Source organism: Amblyomma maculatum, chromosome 1, assembly GCF_055883805.1.
Source record: "Amblyomma maculatum isolate TAMU_Amacu chromosome 1, ASM5588380v1, whole genome shotgun sequence".
Lineage (NCBI taxonomy): Eukaryota > Metazoa > Arthropoda > Arachnida > Ixodida > Ixodidae > Amblyomma > Amblyomma maculatum.
In genome coordinates this window covers 225,178,022-225,200,451 of record NC_139344.1, presented here as the reverse complement: position 1 = coordinate 225,200,451, position 22,430 = coordinate 225,178,022, and the positions used below count along the sequence as shown (strand labels likewise).

The 22,430-nt window shown below is 40.3% G+C and overlaps 1 protein-coding gene across 2 annotated transcripts; it reads left to right on the top strand.

Annotated features, from left to right (window-relative positions):
* Positions 1–224: 224 nt before the first annotated feature.
* On the top strand, positions 225–21,350 carry Adck5 (aarF domain containing kinase 5). Of its 2 annotated transcripts, none has more exons than XM_084590422.1 (13): positions 225–341; positions 844–1,070; positions 1,175–1,238; positions 1,711–1,911; positions 5,254–5,394; positions 5,749–5,862; positions 7,634–7,765; positions 8,448–8,531; positions 15,806–15,887; positions 15,984–16,154; positions 17,015–17,192; positions 19,602–19,772; positions 21,108–21,350. In XM_084590422.1, the coding sequence occupies exons 1-13, from the start codon at positions 321–323 to the stop codon at positions 21,229–21,231; spliced, it is 1,710 nt and encodes a 569-aa protein (XP_084446548.1). In that variant the 5' UTR covers positions 225–320; the 3' UTR covers positions 21,232–21,350. The 2 variants fall into 2 exon arrangements, with proteins under 2 accessions (XP_084446548.1, XP_084446547.1); XM_084590421.1 differs by having other exon boundaries at positions 7,634–7,769; positions 8,425–8,531.
* The last annotated feature ends 1,080 nt before the right edge of the window (positions 21,351–22,430 follow it).

Genomic DNA, 22,430 nt, shown 5'->3' with positions numbered 1-22,430 from the left:
CGTTTTTCGGTCTAGTTTCGGTATCACACTGCAGCCTAAATCCTAAATGTTTTGATGCGGTAATCTAATAAATAGCTTCGCCCTTTTTGTTAAAATTTTGTGTTTTAGTTTTATGTTGTAATTTTGAATAATTGTGCATAAAATGAGCAACTTTGTTTTTGACAATCAGCCCAATGTATGTAAAACAAGTCCTACTGGAGTCAAACAAAAGCGTAGCTAATCCAGTTATCTCGGTTTTTACGTTTTTATTTTGCGCTAAGGTGAAGTATGCGATGCTGAAGTATTTTTGCCACTTTTAAACTGCATTTTTTTTTGCAGAAATGGTTTATTTCGTTCTAAAAGTGAGCGTTGTGCTTAAATATTTAGACAGCTCAACTGTGCACGATGTTTTGCGCTTGTGAACTGTTCGTGTGTTAACATTCTTCAGTGCACTTCACTGCTGTTACAGGCAGACAGAATAGTTCATAACAGTTTTTTCTATGCGTTCAGCCTAGGGTCTTGTGATCTCGTCATTGTGCGCAGTTATATAAATAAATTAGAACGTTGTCTGCATATGACTGTCTTTTATAAGATCTACGAAGAAAAAAAAAAAAAAAAGCTTGTAGGTTCTTGAATGCGGTTATTTTACTGCAGATCTGTGGTATTAGTATTTTGTGACAAGTCTCGGTGACCTCCGAACATCATTTGCGTGCTTTTCTGTAATTGTCAAGCTCATGTGGTGATGTATGTATGTACCTAATTGCTGTGAACGTCTGCGGCGGGCAAGTTTTTCTTGGCGGCTTCATGTCTGCCTTGCTTTTTTTTGGAGAGAACATACAGGGCTACAATCGTTTACCTTTGCAGATGGCACGACAGTGTATTCATTTCCGGGCATTGAGGCTCTACTCAAACGCTCCTGCGGGGCCATCGAAAGTAACGACAGTTCCAAGTGCCAGAAACCGATGGAATCGCTACGTTTATGCACTTGTTGGAGTCTCTGTATCAGCACCCTTTATTTGGTATCAAACGCTGAGCCCACCTGACAAGCGCTTTGTTCGCACTTCACTTGGAGGTCTACTTAGGTTCGCAAAGTAAGCTTCGTCGCACTGTTACCAATGTGCATCTTAACGAATTTGTCAACTTGATAGTAAGCTCTGGATACTGATATTGGCTTGGTGTTATTGCCTCATCTTAGGACATTAAGAATTGGCCTTACAATCTCGTGTGACTACTCGTACAGTACATGGGGATCTACTGAGGCAAGTGGTGCACATTCTACCGTATGCTTTGTGTGCTTTCTGCAAGTGTTGCAGCTTTCTTTAGTTCTGCAGCTGTGCAATGCAAAGTGTTAATGCATTTGGTCAGTTTCTTTTGTTAATATAACATTTTTTTATAGGTGCAAACTATTAAAACACTTGTTTAAAAAAATGTTTCTTTGCAATTCATTCATCATAATTCAAAAATTACTAGGCAGGTAATGTAAGCATTCTTCCAAGCAAGTAATGCTAAATTGTGCTCGTTTATAAGGCTCCGTGTAAGGCAAATTGACACTTAGTTGCTTAGTTCTCAATGCCCTCGTGTGTAGGTAAATCGCTGCTAATCACTGTGCATTTTGCTAACAGGCATATCTAACATCTAAGAGGGGATGAATAATATGAATAAAAGTGTTATTGTAGTCAAGTGGGTTAAGAGTTGCCTTCCAGAATACTAAAGTACAAAATGACATTGCAGGGAACTCCAGAGTACAAGGACATGATGAAGCACTGCCACCAGCGTGGTGCTGAGCGAATTCTCAAGGGCTGTCTTGAGAATGGTGGCTTATACGTCAAACTTGGACAGAGTCTAGTTGCCCTCAATCACCTGTTGCCACGAGAATACCTCGACACTTTAGAAGTGCTTCATGACCACGCCTTGGTGCGCAACAAAGATGAGGTGAACTCTCCCGAGTTTTATTACTTAGTGCCACTTGCAGCTATGTGGTTAGCTTTTTTTTTTTAAGCAGGCCTTGCACTGTTAATGAAGTGCCTAGGTTTTGTTACATAATTCAATACTGTGGAATACTTTCACCTCGAACATTGAGTGAAATCTGGCTGCTAAAGAAGTTAGCTAGGATTGAGTAATATGATATGAGCAGGATGCTGACTATTGGATCCCATTTGGGCGTATGCATGTATTGTATACCTGTTAATACCAAGCAAAGAACTGATAAATCCATGGAGGCAGAAATTACAGTAAGACTGATATCTTGAAAGCAGTTCAACAGGGAATAGGTATCATGGAGAAAAAAATTGAATAGGTATGCTGCTTTTTTTTTTATCAGGGTTACATTGTTGTAAAATATAGGCACGCACTGCCTTTCTTGACAATTGCAAAATCCATGTTTCAGTGTGCTATTGTTTTTTGTATTTATACTTCTTGGAATTGGGCTTGGCAGTGGAATTTGCCAGATGCCCACAAGGCATCATACTTGAAGAAAGAGCGCATTCCTCCTATTTACACAAGTTTGTTTGTAGGTTCCGTGCACTGGCATGGGGGTGCCAGTTCTCTCTAACACCTAGCACCACCTGCCTGGTTGAGTTAAGCAAATTGTAGAGATCTGTACACGTGAGCCTCACCCGAATGAACATCACCTGGTGCTTTGCAGTATCAGGCAAACTAAAATTGGCAGCAGATATGTGAAAAAACAATCTGCTGGGCCATAGGGCAAAATACTAGCTGAATCACTCCTAAGGTGTGCGAAATGTGCTGCCACTCTTGACTAAATCAGCTTCGCTGGTTGCTGGATTCATCTGCATGCTTTTTTCGCCATACATAATTTCTGATCTGCTGGCATTGTAACTACCTTTACTTTGTAGCAATTATGTTTTGCACAGTGTCTTCTGTTGCCATTTATACAATATACCAAGCTTTAAAGTACACTTTACTACATGTAAGTGCAGTGGGCCAGCTGCAGGCACTAGGCACCGACTTTCAGGTCGGCGCAGTCGGTTCAAGAATGCGTGAAGGCTGCACTCTCGTTTAGGCCATCACATCACTCTACTAGCTGACAGTGCATTGGCAATAAGTTTGGAGTGATCTTTAGAGATGTGTATCCTTCGATGAGCCCCCTTTTTGTTCTCTGCTTCATCTGTGGACGATCACTCATCTCATTGCGAGAGCAGAAAGGCTGTTTTCAAATTCTCTCAGATAGTATATTACTCCCCTTTGGAAGTATTTATTAATTCTTTCTTTATCATTATGGCTTTACCTGGGTAGATGCTAATGAATAATTGCTCTTTATTGGCTCTCTAGAATTTAGAGCCGCACTGTGGCAGTTGTTTGAGCAACACAAGCGGTACATGATGATTGTGGGTGGTATATTGCCTTTTCTCCTGTCAAGCAAATTATGATTTTATTTTCATGCCTAGTAAAGTAATTAAAGCTTTCAAATGCTTTTTTTTACTTTCAGTTGCTATTCACTTTCTTCTTATTTGCCCCAACATACCTTTTTTCTTTCGCCCCATCTTGGTTTCGCTTAGCATGCGTTTTTTTCTTCTTCATGCGTCATGGCCTCATTAGAGCAAATAACCGTAGTATGCAAAGCACAACATTGGCTTATTTAAAGTAATAGTACTTTTATTGCATTAAGTACTCTTGTAGCCATGCAAAACACCTCACGTACAACTAGAAACAGTATGAGAGGGAACATGGGAGCATGCGGCCTCCACGGTTTCAAATGCGCTGTCACCGACAGGTGCTAAGTATCAGTGGTAAAGACGCATCAGAAGTAAACTTGGTCGGCTGCTTTTTCCAAGCATATCCTTGGTGCAACCCATTCTCGTCTTGTGGTGGTGGCAGCGATTTGCAAAGTGATGAGGCCACGCACTCCTGTGTTCCCTTTCATTTTGCTTCTAGCTGTACATGGTACACAGATGTAATTAAGCGTTCCAAAGCATTATAAAATTTTAAATAAGCAATGGGTCTAAAATGCATTGATATAAAATAATACAAGGATGTTGCCAACATGGTGTAACAAGATTTTCGCTCTCTCAGATCAGTATTAATTAACAAGCGCCTTCTTTTGAAGATTGCTTAAAATGAACCCGGCAGTGTCAATAACAGTGTCGTAGCCTGGAGGGAAGAAAATGTGCACAGCGAAGTTTGCTTATTGCATGCACACCACAAGTCACAGTTAACTTTTGTGCCTGTAAGAAATAACAGGTGCAATTAGAAAATGCTGATCATGTGCAGTATACATGCCACTCTTAATTATCATATCCAAGTATGGCTTCCTGCACAGAATATGAAAATACATTTCTTAACATGGCAGGTTGTTGATGGCATTCTTGTAAAAATCGTGACGCAGCGCACACACCAGGCCAAAAATGGCTCGTTTTGTAGGCATGCGCCTCATTTTTTAGTGCCAACTTGAGGCGAAACATTCATGGCCGTGCACTAGTCCACTTCATGCACAGCAGGTGGCATGACATGTCCGCTCTGAAACAGTAGCACATGAAGCCTGTATACTCCTAGAGAGCTTTTTCTGGCAGCAGTGTGAAAGCTATAGAACTGAAATGCCACACCCTCTCTTCTTACGTATAGTTCCCCACTTGCAGTCATTAATTTTCTCTTCAAACATATTACATATGTGGTTAATATTAATTTATTTACGGTGTAATTTTAACATAAGTGCGCACATTCAGGGTCGAAAGTCGAGGAAGAAAACTATTTTATTAATTATAATAAATAATCTGGGCATCTTTAGTCACCAGCAGCATCATAAATGGTGCCAGCGGCCCCAGTCATGGAGGGAATGGGCGGCCAAGAGAGTAACTTGTCAGATGGCTGCGCCCAAACTATTGTGCAGCAGAATGACACAGTTCAGGGCAAACTGCCCCTGTAACCTTCCCTTCATTGCCAATAAAAACTGTCCCTGAGCATAACTGTATGGACCAGCTAGCTTATCTAAATATTGTTATTCCCTCAAACCTATTTTCATAAAGCCAGCTGTTTTACTGAAGTGAGTGCTTTCTAAAGTATTACTGAACAGCACCATGTCATTTACATGTCGTACATCGTATTCAGCCAAAAATTTTGCAGTCACAGTAGCTTTCTCTTACCGCCTTTCATTAAACTTCAAAATTTACTGTATAATACTATGTAGCACTTAATGTGCCTGTTGTCAATTCCTTACTGTGACGACTGTAATTATCCTTTGCAATTATATGTACAAAGCAAAAGCTGTATCTTGTCAGCTTTGTAACATTTCTTTTCATTGTTTCTTTTTTTTTCCAGATCAGTGAACTGTTTCGGGAGGACTTCGGTTGCTTGCCAGAAGAGATGTTCAAAGAGTTCAATCGCACGCCAATAGCAGCTGCAAGCCTAGCCCAAGTTTTCAAAGCAAAGACGCTTGAAGACAAAGATGTAGCTGTGAAAGTAATGCATACTCAGTTACATATACGTTAAATTGCTTTTAATTTCACATACTACTTTGTTAAACATGTCCTACGAAGAGTCTAGTATATTTAGGGACTCAATTCCCAACATCTTTTTTTCAGCTGCAAAGTTTTGTAAAAGCTGTAGTATAGCTTTCCTTCATAGCCACATGGTTGCACGCAGGTGGATGCTAATGAGTAATTACTGCTTTAGTTCACCTCTATTGATAAACATACTAACTGCAATAAAATTTATTTGAAAAAATTTGTAAAGGAACAAAAAATGGAATCTATTTTAAATAGTTGGTCATAATGTTATTTCCAATGTCCAAACTAACACTTCTTCTCCTTACAGGTGCAGTACATAGATTTGCAACAGCGTTTTAATGGGGATTTGAATGGTATTGGCATTCTAATACACATTGTCAGCTGGATGCATCCTGACTTCAATTTTGCTTGGATTCTTGATGTAAGTCGGACCATTTTATTACAAGCTTTACATGCTTCCATGTGCTGTATATCAGTTACAAATAATAATGTACAGCAGTTGCACTCTAGTGAGACTGAGACACTCCTTGCTGCCACAACAAAAAACAGTTTTGACTGGCTGCCTGCATTCCTGTTAAATATATTTATTGCAGTTTTGCTTGTGACAACCACCTTTGATGGAGGCAGGTATTGTAAGACCAATGGGTGGTTAATTTTTTCTGAAGATATATTCTTTTAGGTAGTAATGCACATAGCATGCAAATTTGACAGCACCTTCTTGGTGAATAATGCTACATTTTATGATGATTATCCTTACATGGATGTCATCTTTGCTCTTTGCTCATGTAAACCTTTAATGCCGAAATTACAAAGAAAACAAAAAAGCATCATTTTCACACTGTACTAGTCAATGTATCCATACATAAAAGCTATTAACCTAATATAGTGTAAAAATGAGTGCTAAATTTATTAGTAGTACTACTGCTAAAATTGAGAAATTGGCATGTCATCAGTTAGCATTTGGTTCATTTTTGTTGCTGGTTAAAGTTGTGTGAAAGACCAAATCAAAGACTCAGACCAACTTGGGGACTCGGAGACGGTGAGTAAAATTTATTCAGTGCATTTCTTCCTAGTTTTCCCGCTACAATTTTCATATAATGAAAGAAGTACTTAGATGCCGGCTGGAAGTCACACATCTGTGTCCTCTTTTTCTTCACTCAGCTGCATTTACAAGGACACCAAGCATTTTGACCAGAAAGCACTAGCTATAGTGAGCATGTTGATGTCAAACTTTGTATGCAACGTCTATATAATAATTACTACATGGTTTGCAATCAGTATGGCATGAATTCGCAAGACTGAGCAGTTTCCAGAATTGTTTTTCTCAAGAAATACTGCTTTTTTACAGTAGGATGGATCAGTTTCCCACCCTTCTTCTTTATTGACTTATAAAAAAAGCATGGCTGTCATGCATGTTGACCCTTATCTTTCAAACTGATAATTGTATGCAAAGCATATGCAGCTATTTCGATCAAAAAGTCGTCGCTGTACGCCAGTTTTGGCTCGCTTGTTACTCGAAGTTGTCAAAAGTGTTCAGAACGTGGCAAGAAAAATGGAGGCCTGTAGTTGATCCATAAGTGCTAGGTGATGGATAGGTAATAGAAGTGTGAAGGTTACTGGTACTTAATACTAATGCCAAAATTGAATGATTAATTACCAATAATTGAAAGCAGTTGAAAAATAAAAATAAAAAAAAATGAAAATTAAACTTAAAAACACCAAAAACCTAAAAGTGTTGAGTCTTTGCATTATTGCTTGTCATAGCTAAAAAAAATTGAAAGTGATGAGTCATCCTATCTTAGTCTGTCATAACTAAAAAATTGAAAGTGATGAACCATTAGGCCGTAGTCTGTCATAATAAATGTGCTGAGTCATTGCATTGCAGGTCATATTAACTAAATATATAGATCGAGCAAATACATGCTATTGCATCTACTCTTCAGGTGGAGTCTAAGTGTCCTCATTTTTTATGATGGGGTTTGGCTTATATTTTTATTGTTGCTGCAAATACTGTGGTAGATTTTGATGCTAATATGACAGTTTGCTTAAAATTTCTCTCCTGATTAGTAGATACTATCTACAACTGTTTGGAAATTTGTTTTTTCATTTCCTCTCAACTTTTTGCTTCCGTTTATTCATCTGGAAAACAGCGGTGGTAGAAGATTTTTGTGTTGAGTATTCATTTTCTTCAGTATCTTAGGTCATCCTTGGTGAAGGAACTGGACTTTGTGCATGAGGCTGGCAACATGGAACGCTGTGCTCGAGACCTTGCCCATCTTCCTTATGTCTCAGTTCCGAAAGTACACTGGAACAAAACAAGTAAAGTAGGTAAATACTGCAAAATGTGGCTCAGTGTTATCTGCAAGAAGCATGTGGGGTCTGCATGATGTCTTCCTATGTTATGCTATAGTGTGATTCAGCTCTGAAATAAAAGGGTAAATGCCCTGTTGAGAAGGCCATCTGGCCAATGGCATTGATCTGTTGTCATGGCACTGTGGCAACTTGCCTTGCAGCTCCTAGCGTGGCGTTGCAAGTGGCTGACAGGTGTGCAACAATTGACTGTGACCCATTGCGTCATGACAATACGTGAACACAAATAGTCGGGGGGGGCTCTGTTGCGCGGTGTTTGTCCCTTTGGGTTTCAGTTGTACCCAACTTTAGTTATTGTATTTCATTCATTAATATTGTTATCATGTATTTAAATGACTTATTCTTTACAAGCTTGATACCTCACAAATTATAATTCTTGAATATTTTGGGATTACTAAATTTTGTGAAGCAGAGGTGGTAAGCCCTTGAATGCTCCTATTGCCCAAATTATTCACGAGATCAAGTTCTTGCAAGGGTTATACTAGTGATTTGAGAGAAATATGTAATTAAGTGTTTGCAAAAATTAATCTGTTTGCATGCACTTGAGTCATTAGAACATTTGTTTTAGAACTGAAACGGATAAATGGGCATGTTTCTATAACTTTAATTGTAGCTTTAATGGTGCATTCTTTTCAGAGAGTACTCACGATGGATTTTGTTGATGGAGTCAAGATAAGCAATGTCCAGGGAATCAAGAAACTTGGTCTTGATATAGCTGATGTGAGTGGTACTCTGCATTCATTATAGGGTTTACTTCTGTTATGGTTTATTTGGGATCTCTTACTTTTTCTCCATGTTTGGATTGATATGTGGCAAGCTTTGATGAAACAAAATGCAGTATGGAGCTAGTAGTTTATGGATGTGGTTTTTTATGAATTTGTAATACATAGTAGCATTTTTTATTTGATATCAGGTAAAGGAGTACTGGCACTAGATGTTAATTTACTTTAGTTTATTCAGTTCAATGTCCCAAAGTGGCTCAGGCTGTAAGGGAGCATAGGGAAGATAATTTCGCCTGCCTGGGGTTCTTTAAAGGAGCATAGACACAAAACCTTGTTAGCAATTTTCTCCTTGTTAATGATGTGCAATCTATTACTGTACATGGATCACCACAGGGTTTTTACATAGGACTGCTAGATAATTTATAATTGATTTTTTTCTCACCTCTTCTTATTTTAACAGCTGAGCAATAGCTGTGACATCAAAGTTGAGTTGTTCACATGAGGGATGAAGGAACGGTGATATATTCGCCACTTCTTCATTTGTGATTCCTGTTCTTGAAGTAGGCTGGCTAGCATTGAAGTGAATTAAATTGACAGTGGGACGATTATACTATTGTTTTTTCATCCCTCACATGACCTGAACTTGACTTTGATGTCACAGTCGTCAATTTGGCGTTGAAACCTAAACCAAAAAAGATGACAAAGGAAATTTGATTACAAATTCTTTAGTGGTCTTCATCATATGGTGATCTGTGCTTAATAATGTCTTATGCATCATACTAAAGATAAAAAATGCAACCAGAAATTATATTCTTATACTTCTTTAACTTGCATTGACGTCACACACACATTACACAGGCACCTTATCAGTCGCCTCTATTCAAACGCGGCCGCAGTGGCTGTCGTGGCTGTGATCAAATCTGAGTCCCCCGATTCAGTGGTCAAGCGCCCTAGCCACTGAGCTTTTTGAGTTTTGTGTTCTGTCTTTGAAGTGATGCACAGCACATGTGAAAACATGGTCAACCATGTGAATTACAAAAAAATACAGTAAATGATTTATAATTAAATTTCTGATGCTGTTTTGGTTTGAGTTTCAGCCATTGAGCAGCAGCTGTGATGTCACTGACAATTTGAGGGGACAAGGCATTTGAAATCTGCAGTATGGTTTTTGCTTTGTTAATTTTAATTTGCATCAACTCTTACTGAAGCTGGCCCAAGAGTTGGAATAAAAGAAATAATTGAGCACGATTATATTGCAATTTTTTCATGACAAACATGATCTCAACTCGTCTGTAACTTTACAGCCATAGATCAGCACTTCAAATTGAAATCAAAACTGCATGAGGAATAAATGCAGTTATAAGTTGTCTAGTTTGCAGAGATGAATTTTACATTGGTGGCTCATGTACAATGTCTGTCTTGCACATTACTTAAAAAAAAAAAAAATTTCGAGTTGAAAGCATGACATTTTTCTTCTACTATAATGATGGCACTGAAAACACTAGTGACTCCATGATCGCCGAATGCAAGCGGATGTCGCTGTGTAGTCTAGACTTAGAGATCCCCCCCTACACACACACACACACACACACACACACACACACACACGCACGCACGCACGCACGCACGCACGCTGTTCATGTTTTGCAGTTTACTTGAATGCCTTTAGCATTTTGTCTTTCTGTCTTTTGTTTTCATTTTCTAGCAACCCTATTCATCATAGGAGCATGCTGATCAGTTGATATAGGGCAGTACCTTTTTATCCTCAGTGCCCCTTAAAAAATGCAGAAGGGATAATAGTAGACTGTTCTAACTCATGCATACTGGCAGTTATTCTTGCTTTGTATTGGACACACTTTAGCAAAGTAAAGCTATATTACAGCTGCTCAGCTCTCACGTGGATTGGTATGTGGCATGTGCTGATTTCAGTGCCTACAAAGCAACCATTGTGATTATCTAAAATGTAGAAAATTCAGGGCTTAAAAGATTTACTCATAAAGCAAGACATTCAGTAACCTGTTAGATGCATTACAAGTTGTGGGGAGAAAAATTAGCATTTAGTGCTCCAAAAATGAATTATCCAAAGAGGTTAATAATCTCTTCAACATGGATGTTGCTTATATATACTCCTATGAATGAATATAAATAGGGTGCAGTGGTCATAAACATGCATTTTAGATCTATGGTAATGTTTTTATTGTTTTTCTTTCTTTTGCATCCAGGTGTTCCTGGGACTAGCAAAAGCTGTTAGAGCACTTTTCAAGTGCAATAGTTTGCATCATAGTACAGACTTTGGTAGTTACTTGTATACAATGTGGGACTTTCTGTTATGACAGGATTTCTCAAATGGGGGCCTACGGACCCCAGGGGGCCCGCAAAGCGATTTTCTGGGTCTGCGAAACCCACGCCCATACACACACAAAAAGGAAGGTTGCATGATAGCTCTGGCATGGCTAGACACTGTTTTGCAGGGTTAAAAGCGCAGTGGTTCAAAGCCAACTTTAATTTCTCAAAGTGAAAAAAATGCGAGAGGTGTGTGGAAACGGACAGCGCGCACGTGAGAGGGTGAGAGAGAGAAAAAGAGCGTTTGCAGCGTTTGTTGATGTCGGCACCAGTGAAACTCGAGCTCTGGCTGCACTGCTAGACAGGGCTGCAATGGTGAGACATTATTCCAGCGACAAAAATATGCGCACTGCAATGGTGAGACATTATTCCAGCGACAAAAATATGCGGACGAAAGTACAGGAGACAGCACGAATGCCAGTGTTTGTGCTGTCTCCCCTACTTAGGTTTGTGTGTTTCATCGCTGGAATGATGTCTCACAATTGTACTAACAGCCAACTAGCCCAGTTTTCTACGCTTAAGGGCTGCAGTGCTCGGGTGTGCGACGAGCGAGCAGCACAGTGGTGGGAGGGGTCGAATTCCTTCTAGGTGCATGTATAAGGACCGGGCGCCCGTTGTATGGCGCCACCATCGCCTCGGCGGAACAGCGCCACCAGCGGCGAAACGCTCGCCAGCGGAGTGCCGAGGCAGCTAAGCGGTGTAGTCGTTTTCGTTCTGTGAGGCGTTTTTGAGCACGTCCCTCCCCGTCATTTTACGGTGTGGCTTTGAGAGCATTGAGCTACTTTGAGTAATCGCAAGGAGCATTTTTCGACCGGGAAATCTTGAAAAAGGAAAGGGCCGTCCGGGGCAGGGCGTGCGTTTTTTTTTCTTTTTTGAAACCGCCCGGCGCATGGTATTTCTGTTGTATACTCGAAAATGCCACGCGCGCGTTTTTACCATGCGATAGGTAATGTAAAAACGTCTTCGGAGACGGGAATTGTGACTGCACTGGGCGTTCATTGTTCTAGTCGAAACCTGCCTGAAGATCAAATACCGGCGAGCCATGTAGCCATGGCGCCGTAGTAGTGGTGCAGTTAAATCTCGTTACAAGAGACATTCGGTTATAAGAGACATTTGAAAATGGTTTGGTTGGTTTTCCTATGTCTGCCATGTTAAAAACATTGCATACAAGAGACATGGTTACAAGAGACACTCGGTTACTAAGGACAACTTTTTCAGGTCCCTGGAGTAAATTCTTCACTATTTACAAGAGACACAACACAGGTGTGCTCATGCAATGCATCTGGAACCTACCAACTCGTACATGGTGCACTTCAGATTCCCTTAGCTAAATTCTGTTCCATATCAGTGTCCTTTTTATTGTGTATGTCAGGAACTAAGGAGTGCTTTCCCATGATTGGAAAGTCAAAACGGCATTGCATTACTGTTACCTACGAAGCAAATCAAAATGCATAAATGACATCCAGCATTTTAAACTCCTCGCTGTTAAAATTTGATCACAAGATGAAAGCTTAGAATCCTGATGTCTTTCTCTTTGTGAATCATCTGAGGGTGACGAGCATGTAAGAGTGCCTCAAAGGTATTAGAGCAACAGGAAGGCTTGCAAAGTGAAGTGCTTTACCTCTAGAATTTGGGAAGGAATACATTCTGCACTCACAAAAATACATACTAGTAGGAATAACTTCTTTAAGGTTTCCTGAACAATTTCCTATTAATGCATGTGAATGCATTTATATACTGATGTGCAGTAAACTGATAAACACAGTGATTTTAGAATTTTTGGTTACAAGAGACCTTGCATACAAGAGACATGTTTTTCGGGTCCCTTGAGGGTCTCTTGTAACGAGGTTTCACTTAGTTGTAATGGTCAGCGTTCATGTAAAATGAAAAAGATGCTGCACCTGTCTTTTTTGGTAATAGCTAGGCTCAAACGATTAAGAATAGAATAATAGCAGATGACATTCCAGTTTCAACCTTGCAACGAGAGCTGGAAAAGGAGAAAAATAAACAAGCAAGGCAAAAGTAGGATTCTATTTACGGTTGGAAAAGCAAACACACATACTTCCAGGACTTCCTGCACAATTCCGCTACAATACGCTCACTGAACCCAGCTTTGAGACTATCAGACTTAATCATAATATAAGCCTAATGAGTAATACCACCTCAGCATTGTTTTTACATATATACGACAATGCTCTTATTGAACATGTCGGAGCTGCTACAAATAATTGACTTAGAAAATATTACACTATAAATAAGTTTCTCTCGACATGCTGCGGAGATTGTGAAAGGAAAAAATAATAATTTTCCTGCTATCAGTTGCCCTATTTTTTCGAACACCTGCTATGATACAGAGATCTTGGTAGTATTTGGCTTTTGCTTATTTAGGCATTTTCTCAGCGCAGGAAGTTCAATGCGATTGACCGCAGCTGCCTTGAGCATTTGAAGGCAATAGTCCAATACTGTCAAACCATTAAATACAATTGAAAAAAACAAAACACACACAGTGTCATGTGTTGTAAGATAAGCCACCGACAACTAAGAGGGCATTTTCCATCCCTCTGATGGCTCGTTCGCTATGGTGTTCTACCTTCTCAGCGTACCACGAACTTGCGGGGCCGACACCTGACCGCGATACTTGATGCGTGTTAGGGGATATGACCATGTAGGTAGTTTTCTATTTGCATGTAAAGGAATCTGGATAACTGAAAGCCATTCCTTTTACAACCTTGTCACTGCAGCTTGCCGGACTGCCGCTAAATCTGTTTACAGCATTAGCCATAGAAGCAATTTCTGAGAGGTAAAACGGTCTCGTCTTACAACGCCCGCCACAATCAGGAAATCTCGCGTTTACTAAAACGCCAATGAGAAACACTGTATTTAGGCTGGCCAGGAAATGAGCGCTGCTGAGAAAATACGTAAACCCATGTCAAGTGCAACGTGAATGTGAAATAAAAGAGAAAAAGATATTTGCTACTCAAGAAGAAATGTGTAAGGAAACTATTAACACTCTAAACGGCAATTTGTGTGGCTTCAAAATTAAAAAGAAAAAATACTACGTTCATGCTCGTTTCCAAAAACTAAATTGTATTTTTTCTTGTTCGGCTTTTATATGAAGCCAATAGCAGATTTTGTGACCATGCGATATTGAATGAGCTGTGAAATTAGTGATTTTGTTAGGCGAGACGGACATGCCACAAAAAAATGTTAGCAAATTCTAAGAGTATCAACGCAGAGCTCTCAGCACATTTTCATTGGTTGACAAACGAAGAGAGGAAAAAGGACATGATCATGGTAATAGGAATTGTTCATGTCTCCTATCTGCTCTTTCTGTTAAAAGAAAAAAGTAAATTATCTATAACCATGTCAACAAAAGTAGCTGCAGAAACATTGTCTCTGCCCATCACTGAAGATCGTGACGCAGCCCAAACGACGATGATGGCTGCCTTTTCCTTTTCCGTGCTGGGGTTTTCTTGTACAAAAGCGGGTAAATGCTAGCGTTGTAACTTACGCTGTTGGGTTCCTTCGATTTCCAATTGTCAATAAAGTGACTACAGATGAAGGAGTGCAGCTTCGGCTTCGAGACTCTCGTGCCGTCACTCCTGGGGAACAGAAGGCACAAAACATCTGGTTGCAACCGGCATTTTCCATGACCACACAGTAACCAAATACGTAGATTCGTGCCTCTGTCTTTCAAAGAACCATGCTTAGGCCACCTGCCACTCAGGCTTGTGTGGAAACCCGTAGAAATGAATAGACTTAAAAGCGTCCGACGAGTTTGTGTAGCTGCCAGTACAGCCAACAACGCACCACGTTTCGCCAGCTTTATTTGGTCAGACTTCGTTTCACCGGACATATTCACACAACTAGCCCAACTTTCTGCTCTCTTGAGGATATATTCACGCACAACATCATCTAAACCTTAGGATTTTCAATTTTCACACAAACTATAGTGAACTAGAATATGAGTATTCTAGTTCACTATAACACAAACCAACAACAAACAACACCACACTCCAATGCGCTGGCAATGCGCCGGCCCCAGCCGGCGCATGCCAGCAGTTGAGCGATGCGCCGAGAGGCGGCGCAACTCGTTCAGCTGTCTGGTCCCTATACTGGTGACGATGCATCGCTTCTTCGCTTCTTCTTTGCATCCTCTGCAGGCCGTGGCACAGTGGCTTATCAAATGCGCATTTTTTATAGATTAGTTTAGCCTTGATTCAGTCCTATTTTGCAACCTGCTCCTAGAACTGCAGGAATAATCTTCAGAAGGCCCCTCCCCACCCCCTTGCCTCAAGGGGTCCCCCACCACTTCCACTGGTCTGCAAGGGGTCCCCGATACATAACTGGCTGAGGACCACTGTGCTAAGAAATACTTTTTATTGGTGGCAATATTAAACTAACTGAAATTATATTCAGTTGTTTTGTTACTGTCAATGGAGTAAGCTGTTAAAGGAGTGAGACCTTCCAAACATGCAAGCAGTAATTGGTATCAAACTGATGATCCCAGCTATGGCGGCGGGCAAGCTAGAAACTTTTATGCTCCAATTAACTTAAATCTATTGGACTAATATGTGCAGCTTCTGCTTTTAATAGTTCCTTTTGATGAGTTGTCCACAGTGTCCTGGTTGTTTTCATTTGCAAACCAACTGCCATAGAGCAGTAGCAAGCTCAATTTCAAGCTTTTTACCTGAATGTTTTTTGCCAAGTGCAAATATTAAAAAAAGCTTTGGAAGCTCCCAGTGTATCCTTGTGGTTGCAGTCTTATAAATATTTAGTAATCACTTGTAGCTTAATACTAATTTGTGCACATTTATGGAAGATGTCGCAATATGTTGCATGCAAATCTTCATTCTTCGTATGTACTTACTTCACCTTTCTGTTTCTTTAAATGTAGACTTTATGCACCTGCTGTTGTATGTATTATAGGTAGACCGGAAGATGGTGTCAGCATTTGCTGAACAGCTCTTTCACACTGGCTTTGTCCATGCAGACCCACATCCCGGCAATGGTCAGTTACATGCTGCATTGCATTATGTGTGTTCTTTTACTCTGCTTTGGGATTTAAACTTAGTTTTATATACTATATTGGGTCTCTTTGCTACAGTGTTTGTCAAGCGAGGAGATGATGGAAAAGCAAAGATTGTTCTTTTGGATCATGGGTTGTACGAGGAGATATCTAAGGCAAACAGGCTATCTCTGTGTCGGTTGTGGAAATCCATCATCATGAATGACCATTCTGGAATGAAGACACACTCTCTTGAGTTGGGTGTAGCAAGTAAGCCACTCTCTTGACCACAAAGCATTTATTTTGAAAGGGAATTTTGAATGCTCTAGTTTCATACAAACAATGCTCGTGTACTAAGCACTCGTGCCTTGACTTTACCATTGCTCAAATTTGTTCATTGTTATGCAGTGTATTGTAATGTTGGCTAACAGTCATTATGCACTCTTATACTAGTTATTATAGTACAGAAGGAAAACTTGGTAGCATGATTTCACAGAGTGATCTCTGTTTTTAACCCTTGAGGATATGAGGGCATGTACTATAAGAACTATGAGTGAGGGAATATTCATTCAACTTTCTCTTGTTATTCACATCACTTTGCCACTTGTGGTAAGATCACAATAGCTGTGTTAAGGAGCTGTGTGAAACACATTGTGTACAGCTGAGCATAGAGTTTTATATCACATCATGATGGTTTAGCTTCCTGCATAAGGGCTGATCAATTTTTTAGCAGTCTCCATGTTTATTTCAGCATTCGTGTCGATAGTACTTGAGGTGTTCTGTCAGAAAACATCTGTTTGGAACTGAAATGCATTCCTTGCATAGTGTACTGGTACTATCACTATGCCAATGACAAGTGCTTATTATGTGTTTGGAGAAATTTTTTAACACAAAATGGAGCTTCACTGATCACGATTGTGAATGGGGCACTTTCCTATTAGCAAGCTCTGTTAGCATAAATCGTGAAAATAAGGGAGCATACTTTCAAAATATCCATGGTCAAGGCCGCTTGAGGAGGAGTTCTTAGTTGACTCAGTGTGTTCATGGAGACATGTAATTTGTCTGGTTAGTGGTGAAGGTTACAATGTGACCCATGCTTTGCCCTAGCTTGTTGAATTTTTTTACTGTAGATTACCCCATCTTCTGCGAGATCCTGATGCAGCGACCACTGCAGCGGCAGACCTTCCGGCTACGCAATCAGCTGTCCAGTGAAGATGTGGCCTATATGCGCAACATGGTGCAGAGTCACTTTGATGAGGTCATGGAGTGCATTCGCAGCCTTCCGAGGCCTATGCTTCTTGTATTCAGGTAGCACAAATTGGTCCTTCATTGCTGGGCTCAGCAGGGCACGATGCTTTGAAACTCACTGATATGTTTTTCACCTCATTTCACCCTTGCTTGTTGATACTGTGGCATAGTGGAAATCACATGAATAGAAACCGGAGAGAGATTAAAACTTTTTAGTTTAGCCCTTTCACTGCAGAATTTTTTTTTCTGACTTCTCACTCCCTCCTGTGCTTTATTTGCATGTTGGTGGGCTTTTTTTTTTTTGCATGTTAGTTTCATGAAAATTTTATGCTAGTAATAAACTGCCATGCTCTGCATGACATGCATGTCAACATTTTTTTATTCTGCTCATTGGGTCTTTTCTTCTTCCTCAGATTCTTAAGCAGCAGGGGCTCTTCCTCGCTGTCTTTGCTTGACTAGCCATTTAGCTGAGCCGTTTCATTGTTGTCATTTTCATCTGAATTCACCAAAGTTCCTGAATTTATTTGTCTGCCAATGTGCGGATGCACTGGCCATGGCTGAGCTGCAGAGATGACGATTAATCGACATGCTGATGATAATGATGATGCTTCATCTGTTGTCTAAAATTTACCCTACTAGTTGTATGTGTTTATGTGTCCTCTTCATAGACACTGCCTTGAGTAGTCTTGAGAGTAGCAGGGAGAGAGTTAAAGAGGCAGCATGAGTATACTCAAGAGTAGCAGGGTGTGCATGTGGGGTCTCACGAGTTATCTCAGGAGGGGCAGTAAAAGGGTTAATAGTTAATTTCAAGAAAATTCGTAGCGAAAACATAATCATGTTTCACCAGTTGTTATTGAAGTTGAAAAAGAAGTAAAAGAGGTGGCTGGAGGTTTCAAGGTGAACTCGTAAACCTTTTTTGTGTATGAAGGGTTTTCATATTTGAAATAATAACTGAGAATCTGAGGAATTGTTACTGATGTGGCAGTTCCTAATTTCTCCCATGTTTGGCCTCTTTTGCGCAGTTCTGCATTGTTTATATTAACTGGGAAAGTTTTGCACAAATTTCTGGAGTGTAAAGAAATTGCCACAGGTGAAGGCACCCTTGATCGACTGAATGGCTGAAAACTTTTATTAAGGGAATTGGTGGGCGTGAAGGTGACTCTTTAAGTCACCCTTTGCTTTTTATTTGGTGTTGTCGACTTGAGAACTAATCATTGTAATTTGTATTGTTCATTATGAAAGTATTAGCGAGCAAACCTCATTTTCACGAGGTATGAAAAGTGCATAGAATGCTTGTTTGTTTGCAGTTCTCGCTCAAACCAGGAAGCCTAGTGCAATATTCTCAGTAAAATCTGATGCAGTAGCAACCAATTCTTTTTACTTTTCAGAAGACTACACAGCTGCCAACAGGTTTCTCTGATTGATAGTGCTGCTACAAAGCCATTTGAGCTTCTTGATGAACAGCTTGGTGTATTTATGCAGGGCCATACAACTGCTTCTGTGAAATTCCTTGTCAAGAGCCAGACATTTTATCAGAGAGGCACAGTTGTTCTTGTCGTTGGTGATTTGATTGCATAACATCTCATCAGGAAGCATAGGCAAAGACGTTCGTAGGCCACTGACCAAAGTGAAGGGAAAACTGTGTGCTTCAGGAACTCCCTTGTTCAAACTGAAGCAACGAGCTGATGAAGCAAGGGCAGTTGCGTTGTTGTGAGCTAGGGAGTAACCAAGCTCCCGGAAAGTATTTTTTTCTTTATTTTTGGCTGTGTTCAGTGATCTATGAATTTCTTCAGTTTCTCTTGTCATGCTGAGTTTCACCCTACGACTTTATGCTACCGCTTGTAGGCTGCCAGCGGGAATGGTCCCATAAGTATAAGTTAGTTTGGTGCCAATGTATGGTAGATTCAGTGACTCTTACTAGCTAGTGCTTCTGTGCTTCATGTTCTGGTTGTGTCACTAACACTGGTACCATACTATGGTAGAAAAGCTATTCATATAAATCTGCTCACCTTAGCAGGCAGCTAGGCATTTGCTTGACAGGGTGATAAAAATCTACCAAAGTTGCAGATTTCAGTAACTCAGTTTTCTTGTAATGCTGATTTCAATGCACTGTTTCATTAGCAAGATAACGATCTCATTGTATGTATGCAATTCATAATGAGGTTGTGCATACCTGCTGATATTGTTGTATGTCAAAAGTGCATTGAACAGCTGTTTATTGAAAACATTGTTGAAACAATAATTACTTGTCTCTAAGTGCAACTTATACTCAGGGTGATAGTATTTATTTCCATTGCCTTGCCAGTGCAAGAGTGACAAATGGGGAGCACATATGGTGTATTGATGTGTGCTGGCAGTCTGATTGGTAATCCAATACACTAAAGTAATTGAATCTGTTTTGAGAACTCACTTAATGCTTGTAGTGAGCAGCTTTCATTTTTCAGCCTAAAAAGCTTACCATACTTTCAGGAACATCAATACTGTTCGCTCAATCACAAAAAACCATGGCCATCCTGTCGACCGGTTCACCCTGATGGCACGCATTGCAACTCGACAGCTCACCTTGAATCTGGAACATTTTGGTCTGATGGTGATGCTGCACAACTGGTGGAGCCGCACAGTGTTTGAGCTCAGGCTTAGGTGCGTACGTAAAAGCTGTTTCTTGCATCTGGGGAAACTTGCGTCCTTCATATAGGCAGTGGCAATCATGAGAGTGTAAAACCTTTCACAAACGTCACAAAAGGTTGCTGAGTAAATTTGTAAAATTTGTAAAGTGTCTGCTAGCTAGCACAGCTTTCTGCCTTTTTTTTCTCACTTTTCTTCTACTGCGCATATTACTAGAATGGCTGAATTTGTGATTGGCGGCCATGTGTGGCTCATGCAATGTTTCTAACATTCAGAGATATAGTGTATCAGACTGCATCTTTTAATCTTGTTTTTCATTGTGTGCTCATAAACGCTTTCCCCTCCCATTTCAAGATTTGAGGCTGACTAGCCGTGGAAGTTTATTATTGCAATGTTTTGAATGTTATGAAAAACGTTCTGGGTTGAAAGAAACGGCGGAGAAAGCGGACAAGTGTAATATAAGGCCTCTTCAAGCAGAACTGTAGAGTTTAGTTGTTGCATGTGTTTAAAAAAACTTTGACAGGCTTTCTACTACAGTAAATGCTAGTTAATTTGGACTTCAAGGGACTGGAAATAAAATGCAAGTTATTGGAAAACTCTGAAAAATGGTGAATTTATTCGTCGAAATACTGCGCAATGGTAGAGCTCGTATTAGTGAAACTGAAACTGTGTGCCTGGATTATTCTTGAAGATGAAGTTGTCCATATTTCATCACACTTGGTGTTGTGCACATTTCAGAAGCATTCGGAGATGCACGATTAGCCCTGCAGCATGCAGTTAAGATTTGCGGTGGCCTACTTTGACGATCACTTACCGTGCTGCCCATAGCGATGGCTTACATGGGCATTGGCCATGCCAGTAGGTAGAATTATTGCTATTTCTGGATTAGCAGGTACAGAATTGCCTAGGTTTTATTTGCAAGCACAGTCTTAGAGGTAAGGCAGAACACAGGAGCCGCAGCCGTGGCCATTGCAGCCAGCCCCTGTCCTCTGGCCGCCGTGCTGCACATGGCACCGGTTTGATTTTACCATTCCTTCATGGTTTTACCAAAGTACAAAATTTCCGTTTTTCCTTGCATCCATGTTTTCAAGGCAACATAGATTCTTAACTAGGCCTCCCTATTGCTGGAGCATTTCTCTGACCATGTGCCAGTTGCCAGGCCACCCATGCGGGGTGGCACATAGTCCAGATTATTTGTGCGGAATAGACTCGTGTTCAAATTGGCTGGCTGTTTCATACACAGGCTTGTATGGAGCTTGGCTGGATTAATTATTGTAGTTCGAATGATAAATTTGCTATATAAGTGTCTATAGTGGCCGTTGAGAGATTTTTTTTTCTTTTTTTTTCTAGGTTGGAGTACTGGCACTTGCGTCTGTCACTACTGTACCTTCAGTTCCTGCTGTGGGTTAGAGGACCCAGCAAGGACATTGAATATTTGATGGAGCTTGCTTCTGGGGATGTCTCTCCAATGTAGCATTTATTTGCATTAGAGGCAATTACTCTGCAACTGTAAATTATCAGTGAAGCTGCTACAGTTGATTGCCAACACTTTGTTTTTGTAAAAATGGCATGTAATAAATGTAACTACAGATTGTTGCCGTGTCCTATTTCCTAGATGCCATATAGGGCATGTAAGTTTAAAACGTTTTGTTTTAAGGCTGTACAGAGCAGTGTTGTTTTGTATTTCCACTGCCAACTCTGCTAAAATTCTGTGTCATAATATCAGTACACTCCAACTGTGGCCTTGGATCTTTACTCAAGGGGCATTTGAGAAATTGAAACCATCTAAGGAAACACACAGTGCAGTGTGTAATCTTTTGCACAATTCTTTTGGTAACCTTAATGCTGGCCATATGTGTTACACATATCTGTCCAATATTACTCATCTGTGATCTGTGAGGTATATTCAAGGTGTAATCAATGGTCAGCTGATGAAGTTGAGCTCTGTATGAAGGTTGTTTAACTTGATTTTCAAACAGTGTTCTGAAGGTTTTGTTGTGTTTATAAATTGTAGCCAATTTGGGCAGATGATTTTTGCCCAATACAAGTACTAACATACCATTGCGGGGAGGTTTCAGCATTATGTTTCAGCATACTATTCTGAGGCATATCTTATAGAGTTGTAAAACTGCTTCATGAAAGGTAGCAAAACCTTTGGATATGCCCAACACGAGTACAACTATACCAAATCACTGCTCATAGAAGCGCACTGCACCGGTGAGAGTTTGGTGCTATGGCAAGTGAATGCACCAAGGTCGTCTTGGTGTAAAACTTGTGCAGGTAGTTCAACTCTCTCATGCTGCTACATGTGGTATCTATCCATAAGAGAGGCAAATACAAAAATTGAGGGGGCGACCATTCCTACAGGCGAGAAATGTTCGCTTAAAGAAGCACACTGCGCCCCCCTTATTTTTCTGTGAATAAAGTCTGAAAGATCCATTCTGCAAATAAGGCATCACTGCGTCCCCCACTCCCACATCTTAGAGTCTCTGCTGAAAGATGCCTTTGTGCCAAAAAAATAGCGGATTAATGTGGTTACACTACTGCTAACTCGTGCGAAAGCACATTTGTATTAGCCAATTTTCAGTTGACCCCAGCCAACTTTGGGTGGGCCCATTTAACTGGGTTCTTTATACTTGGGTATCAGTTTTGGTCCAGTTTGATCGAGGCCGT